We start from the raw sequence: 7,562 nt of genomic DNA on the forward strand, positions 1-7,562 counted from the left end.
TTCTTCTTTTTTTTCACTTGCTGGTTTCATTTAGATTTTTTTTCTTAAGTTAAAATTAGATTTTTATTTTCGGGGCATATTTAACTTGATATTAAGTTTTATTTCTGTGTAAAAATTATTATTCAGTTCATTCCTTTTTGGTTGATGTTGGTTATCATTTAAAGCTTGTGGAATGCTATATTTATCCAACCAACTAAATAAAACTTTAAACTTCATTGTTGAGTACAAAAAAAAATCACCTAAAACAGAACAAATAACAGTCTCCAAGACACATGATTCTTGTTAGGCTGCCTGCTTATTCTCATGGTCACTACAGGTTTGAAAACTGCAACAACCACAGACAGGCAAGGCTCCAGAACACGGCAACAAAAGAACAAACTATCTATTAAAGTCAAAGTAAAGGAGTGTGTTACCTTGAGAAAAGTGCTGATCACCTCCTGCTCTGTCACACCTCTTAACGGCGAATCCCCCATGAAGCGCATGATGGCTGCACAACCACACACATTCAGTAAAGCCTCAACCAAGCGTTGCAAAAAAAAAATGTTCTAAAATTTTTAACATTTTTTAACATATTCTTGTGGCATTTTTCTGATGACAGAGGTCATATAAAATAAAATTAAGATTAAAATTGCACCCCTGAATATTTGTTTATTCAAATTTAATAAAATCATTGTGAATCAGGAGCAGATGAAAAAATGCAATTCTAAAAAGAGTGTATTTGTAACGTGCGCTGGACCGGCCATAAGCTCAATGGGGAGGGGAAGGGAGGCCCTGACTTCTTTTAAACATTTATTTTATGTCTGAAAATAGCCTAATAATAATTAAAAGACTACTAAGAACACTTCTGAAATACATCAAATGAGGATCGAAGTGGATCTTTAAATCACAGACTACTTTCTTGACACTTTCAATTAAAATGGCTCAGAAGTTAGTATTAACCTTTTAAAAAAGTAGAGAATAAAATATGAAAAAAGCTTGATACTTAAGGGGGATTACATTTCAAGAACATCAGCGGCAAGAATCTGAGCCCAGATAAGATAAGAACGTAATTAAAGTAGAGAGGAGGGAAGGTCGCAACTTACACAGGAAGAGATCAGCTGCCACTCTGTTCATGGCGTGATCTGTGAACTCTATGAGGGACTCCACCAGCGGAGTCTGCACAGCACAAGACAGTTTTAGGAAAAGTGCGTCAGGATTTTCACTTCACTTCGTCTCATTGTATGGAGAGGATGGTGGAAGCAACACGTCACCTTGGAGAACTTGATCATTTCGGTGGGCTCCCTGGAGTCTCTGTTCTTACTTTTGACCTTCAAAGAATCTCTAGAAGCAGAGATGGGAACAGTGAGCTGCTTCTACATCCAAAAAACAAAATCAATACCTTGTTTGCATAACACATATATTTTTTTACATGCAAATAATGAAAAAAACAAACAAATGTGATCTGAAATTACACTTTTGAGAACGTCTTTACTTTTTTAGCCCCTCTTCTCCACAGTAAACAGCAACATAAGTTTATCTAAAAGTAAAAAGTCAAGAATCTCGACTTGCGCCACCCTTAAGAAATATAAGCACAAATATGCCATGGGAAAAAAAAGGAAATAGACCAGCTTACAGATGTGACTGCACATACGTGGGTTCAAAAGCCGAGGCTTAATCGGATGGTAAATGTGTCGGCTGCTTCAAAGCCAAAATTACAGGAACACCAGCGGGAATACGGTTTGGCCGTTGGTGGGTCAGTTGACAAAATAAGGGTCCCAACCAAGGAAGACAAATAGAAACGGAGGTATGGATGCTGATTTTATTAGATGACAGTTGCCTCATTATTAGGCCTACATGATATATTACTTTAAAGACCCACTCTGATAAAAATCCCATTTCTGATGTTTTTAAAACGGTCTTGTGACATTTTTCTGATGAGGGAGGACATATATAAAGAAAATTAAGCTTAAAACTCTTTCTGAGTATTTATTTGTTCAGATCATTGTGAATCAGGGACGTGCTGTTTGAAAAAGCTTGTAGGTGTAATGTAGAAGCCACAAGCTCTTTGCTTCACTCCATTCTGATGCATCCACTTGTAGACGACTAGATTCATGTACGTCTTTGTTTTCCTGGTCTGAGCTGAGATCTGGCTTAAAATGCTTAAAATATAGCTAGATGGGGCTGTCACGGGAAATGGGGGCAGGCTTACTCCGTGGCAACAATCCTGTCCACAACTCAGACCCAGCCAGTCAGGCCAAGTGGGCCCCATATGGTTTAAAAGTGGGCCCTGAATGGGTTTGTCTGCAGTTTCCATGGTGACCCCAGCTGTGTTTGCCCTAATTGACCACTGGGAATGCTTTTAAAATAGATCAAAAGATGACTGGAGGGGTCCTCACCACGCAAAATCAACTTTTACATTTCTCGTATTTATAATGGTCACTTCTCACTATAAAAAACTCACTATATTTTGATCCATTCATGCATTTCTGAGTATTCCTCTAAAAACCTGCACTCTGAGCACCAGCCCCTCCCAACCCCTGAAAACGAGCGGGTCCTCACGAGCTGATGTCACAAATTGAGAACAACCTCTTACAGGAAGAATCTGCGCGGCCGGAACCGTCCCAGCCTAAAAACAAAACACCTGCTTTCTCTACGGAGCTGACGGTGATCAGCAAAAAACATTCATTTTAAATACAAGATAGCGTATATCTTCCAACTGTGTCCCGTCTCCAATAAATTCTGGGTCTAACAAGTGTTCGGTACCGTAGACACCAGGCCCCTTTAAAGGACCCCCCCCTCCAGTTATAGATTAGAACCTTTAATACATTAGAGATCTATCTACTTGCTGAAAGCAAAATGTGCCATATGGACTACCTTGATTTGATTAATTTTGCTGCTTACAGGTATACAGTATTCTTCTATTTCTTTAACAGATCAGAATGCTAAAGGAAACATCACTGGATCAACTGAAAACAATTATCTGATCCTCTCGCAGATTTAAAAGACAGTTGGGTCATTGTGGCAAATGAAATAATGAAATAAAACAATGAAATAAAAAAAGAGCTTTTTATGAAGTGGAATAACATTAGGACAGGTGGAATCTTAACTCCCCCGTTTTCCAGGAGTGGATGTCATGATAAAAGGACGTGAGTGTCAGCAGGTGTTTGCGTCTCACTCTTTCCTGCTGGGCGTCTGTCTGAAAAACTTCTTAGCAAACTCCAGCATGTCGTATTTGCTGTCATGCAGGAGCCTCTCATCCAGATCTGCTTCAGGAAAACCATCAAGGGAAACTTTCTGGAAGGCAGAGAGTGACAGAGCATAAAGACATGACTATGACAAGACGAAAAAGGTGCGAGCAGGTGTGTGTTTGCCGGCTGACCTCAATTGTCTGATCGATCTCGTGTGCAGCCATGGTGGACGCCACTGCCACGGCGACAGCTGAAGACACGGCAAACTGCCCCGCTCCGTCTCGAGGCTCCGACGTTCGGTCCAGCGGCAGCGACAGGAAGTCGGGGGGAGCGACGGGTCGCACGCACTCAGCCAGGAAAGCGCCAGAGCGGCCGAACACGGCGCCAAACTTCCACCCTGAGGCATGAAAAAGACAGGTATAGCTGAAGGCAGTTTTACAGCAGCACAGCCTCATTCCTCATCGCAATCTGCTTTTCCTCTGACAGCAGGCCAGATCTGTATCTGCTCGCTTTTCCTTATCATTACAAGACCTGATTCTGCTCCACCTGCTCTCTGATAACCCGGCACACGACCAGCCACAGATACAGAGAACTGTATTCACCTGCACTTTATATCTTCTTCTGCTTTCAAAGCTATTTAAAAGCATTTTAGATTTTTCTCCTCCTTGTAGTCAGTGAGGTAGGATTTTGCAACAACTACTTTCCTCATATTTTATGGATGATTTTATTATGGCAAAGTAAAAAAAAACAACCCCAAATATATTCCAAGATGCACGTTCCTTGCTGTTGTCTAGTGGAGCATCTGTTTGATGTGACATTTGTGATCCTATTTCAGATTTTATATCCTGAAAAAAGAAAGCAAATCAATACTTTTTAAATTGCCTCGCCGTCTTCCACCTGAAAAATAATTTTCTGATTCAATATCATATTCACGGAGAGCAGCGACTGCTGTCATGTCACTGCCCTATTCTTTCTTGCTTTGAAAACACTATTACCTCCCAGACTTGGTCCAGGTTAGTAAATATTTCAAAGCTGTCGTTTTGAATCACCAGCCTGTTAGTGTTTGAGTCCAAACTCAGGTTACGAATGCAAAAACACGACGATTCTGCTGCCGATTAGAGGCGTTTGAAGGCTTAAAAGCTCACCAAAGTCCTGGGAGTCTCGTCTGAGTTCTTCCAAAAAGACAACCTTCTTTCTCACGACACAGCCATAGCTGTAACCTGGAAGACAGAATTGGTTTGAGGCTGGGAGGATGGATTCAGTCGGAGCAAAGTAGGTTTGGCGCTTAACCTTTCTCCAGCCCGTCCATAACTTGCAGTCGGATGATGTCCCCCTTATGGAAAACGAGCATGGAGCGGTCATCAGTCACAAAGTTGCACTCTGCAATCACGTAGTCTGAGTCCTAGGAGCAAAAACATACAAAGTTACAATTACTGGAATTTTATGCTTGGGAGTTCTTGCGTGAGGCATTTATTTTTTGCAGTGGTTGTTTTATCTGGAACATGAACGTTACGCATGTTTATCTTGTGCGATTTGCCTTTTTGATCTCATTGATGAAGGTGTCCACCAGATGCTTGACTTGGGATGCTTTGGCGGAGAAGAGGATCAGCTTCTCATTGGTCAGGTTGAACTCCAGCATGTTCTCAGAGGGGATGGTCACAAAGAGGATGTCTGCATATCTGAGTGAGTGAAATCATCACAGAAAATTAAATCCTGAACTAATTTTCAAATTTGCTAAAAGGCCCACTACAACCCTCCATCTGCTAAGATTTAAAGACAAAAAATGTGTTTTTGTGGGATTTCCCTGTTGATGGAGGACATATATAAAGAAAATTAAGAATAAAATTGCATTTTTGAGTATTTCCTGTTTTAAATAGTTGGGAATCAATTAAAAAAATTGTAGTTGTGACGTCTTAAATATGTTATCTGCTCTCCCTGCAACGAGAGGCGGAATTGCTCTGCGCCACAACTTAGAGGCAAATTTCTAATGAACTAAAGCCACTCTGCAGAAACTATGTCCAAGAAAACAGAATAGATTTTTCTAAATTTTGGCTAAAAACAGCATAATCATAATTAAAGGACCACTAGTACAACACTTTTACAATAGATCAAAAGATGATTTTAGCTGGACTTTAAAATTAAACTCCAGGTAAAGTAATAAACTAAATCAGTGCAAATAAGAAACCAAAAAAGGGACTTACGAGTAGGGTCGCAGGACTCTGAAGTAGTCTGGAGCTGCAGTGCTGCTTTTTACTGTCTTCAGCAATTTGATGCCGCTGTGGGACACTGACAGCACCTGCACACCCGTTCCTACACTACCCTGCAGTCACACGTAGATTCCCATTTACCAAGTAGAACTTAAAGAGAAAAACATGAAGCAAAAAGCAAGAACTCCTCATCACCCTCTTACCGAGGCAGGGTAGAGTCTGGAGAAGTATATTTGCCAGGTTTCCCTGGCGGCTGTCACAACCGTTTTCTTCACATGTTCCTCAACCGGATCCATATTCTGCTGAACTCCGTGTTTGGCTGACATTCAACAGAAACAGACACACAGGTTCATAAATGTCAGAGAGATGAGTTTCAACCCGAGTCCTAAAGAGAAAAAAAACAGAAGATCATTCAGAAGGAACAGACAGACTACCAAAAAGGGCTTTCATTTTCTGCCTTTCATCCCGGGTGATGCGAACACATGCCTCTGACAGGGTGTCATTTACTATCTGGAGAGGAGAGAAGAGGACAGAGGAGAACTTTTAAATAAATTATTTTGTCCAATCTTCCTGTGATCTTTCTGTTGTATCAGCAAAGATTATTGAGCCAGGAATGGGAAAAAGAATAATAAAAAAAGTGTAATAAACTGTACCCTCGAATATGCCAACTGGGAGACACAGGTTTTAAAATGAGTTTGTAACTTTGCTCAGAGCCAAGATCACAAATCTGGGCATACAATCTTTGAGGGTGCATTCTTTTGTCTTTTTATATCATCTGTCAGAGGTGGAAACGATGAATAATAGATAACAAATTATACTTACCTGCTTGAAAATGAGATCAAGCACCAGGGGGTTGTTAAAACTGTCTTTGGGATAAAACACCTGCACAGGAAAAGCAGCATTCCTCTATTAGATTTGATTTGTGTGTTAAAAGAGGAAGTTTTAAGCCAGAATGTCTGATGACCTCCCGCCTGGTTAGAGCATTTATGCATGCACACACCTCCTTCCTGAGATAAAGCCTCCAGGGGACGTTGGTGTAGGTGTAGTGCTCCTCGTTGGTGCTCCGATGAAGCTGTGTCTGGATGGTCTCCATCTCCACCGGCAGCTCTCGAGAAACTGCATCAAAACATGGAGGTCTTGTGTTACCCTGGCTGAATTAGAAGCAAGGAATCTCTGCGCTTTTGTAACTTCAGCCTCAGAGCATGTTACACTGCAAAAACTCAAACCTCACTAAGTATTTTCTTCCAGTTTCCAGTCTTTTTTTAACATTTGATATAAGACAAAACAAACCTAAAAGTAAATTTTTAATAAGATTAACTATTATGCTGAGACACCTGAATATCTTTTTTGTGTCATTTTATCTTAAAAACATTTTATTTTAAGTGACATCTCTAATATAACTAGTTTTTTTACTCAGAATTTTTATATAATATTGAGAACTTTGTATTAAAACATGCAGTCTTATTTTAACTGGTCTAGAAATTAGGATAGCTTGACTGTTGTTCCACTTAAAAAAGGGTAATTTTGATATTTATGCAAATAAATATACCTATTTGAAAGATATAAAACCTTTCTTTATTAATACACCTAAATGTGAGCATTTATGGCTTATTTCAAGGTTAAATTATGTCTTAAAAAAGCAGGACATTGCAACTCATGTTAAGAAATCTTATAAATACAAATTCTACTAGTTCTATTGTCAGATTTTTTTCACATATAAAGGGGAAAAACATCTTGTATTCTGAGTGCTTTAACTTGTTCTGAAGAATACATTTTTCTTCAGTGTAAGCTGTTGACTCCTCATTTTTTTGGTTCGTTTAAACCAGAGTTTTAGCCTGATGGTGAGTGCTTACGCTGTAACAACATGTTTGATCTAATACAAAATGGTAAATGGCGTATACTTGTATAGCGCTTTCTACCCTCCTTCGAGGGCCCAAAGCGCTTCACAGTCACAAAAAGTGATATTTGTGCAAACATTGAATCCTAAGACAGAAAAAGACCCTTGCTTCAAGAGAAATTATCTTTATTTTCTGTCTTGCAAAAAAATGATCTTATCAAGAAAGTTTTTCAAAAGCAAAAATAACCTTAGTTTGAGAAAACATTTCCTAAATATGTCCCTAAAGAGACATCGAAGTAAAAAAATAGAAGTAAAAAAACATTTTTTTTCAAAAGAAAAAATTCTAACAAA

The 7,562-nt window shown here is 39.4% G+C and overlaps 1 protein-coding gene across 1 annotated transcript in view; it reads right to left on the reverse strand.

The window, feature by feature from the left end:
- myo15ab (myosin XVAb) overlaps nucleotides 1-7,562 on the reverse strand; it is a 67,150-nt gene that overhangs the window by 9,888 nt on the left and 49,700 nt on the right. Inside the window, exons 54-66 of the mRNA XM_036211869.1 lie at nucleotides 6,375-6,490; nucleotides 6,197-6,256; nucleotides 5,809-5,884; nucleotides 5,578-5,693; nucleotides 5,369-5,487; nucleotides 4,705-4,846; nucleotides 4,458-4,569; nucleotides 4,313-4,387; nucleotides 3,359-3,564; nucleotides 3,155-3,273; nucleotides 1,251-1,320; nucleotides 1,083-1,155; nucleotides 414-487 (exon numbers count right to left, since the gene is read on the reverse strand). Of these exons, the coding sequence (XP_036067762.1) occupies nucleotides 414-487; nucleotides 1,083-1,155; nucleotides 1,251-1,320; nucleotides 3,155-3,273; nucleotides 3,359-3,564; nucleotides 4,313-4,387; nucleotides 4,458-4,569; nucleotides 4,705-4,846; nucleotides 5,369-5,487; nucleotides 5,578-5,693; nucleotides 5,809-5,884; nucleotides 6,197-6,256; nucleotides 6,375-6,490 (1,358 nt within the window). The remainder of the gene's footprint in view (nucleotides 1-413; nucleotides 488-1,082; nucleotides 1,156-1,250; nucleotides 1,321-3,154; nucleotides 3,274-3,358; nucleotides 3,565-4,312; nucleotides 4,388-4,457; nucleotides 4,570-4,704; nucleotides 4,847-5,368; nucleotides 5,488-5,577; nucleotides 5,694-5,808; nucleotides 5,885-6,196; nucleotides 6,257-6,374; nucleotides 6,491-7,562) is intronic.

This window comes from Oryzias melastigma, linkage group LG1 (genome assembly GCF_002922805.2).
Source record: "Oryzias melastigma strain HK-1 linkage group LG1, ASM292280v2, whole genome shotgun sequence".
NCBI lineage: Eukaryota > Metazoa > Chordata > Actinopteri > Beloniformes > Adrianichthyidae > Oryzias > Oryzias melastigma.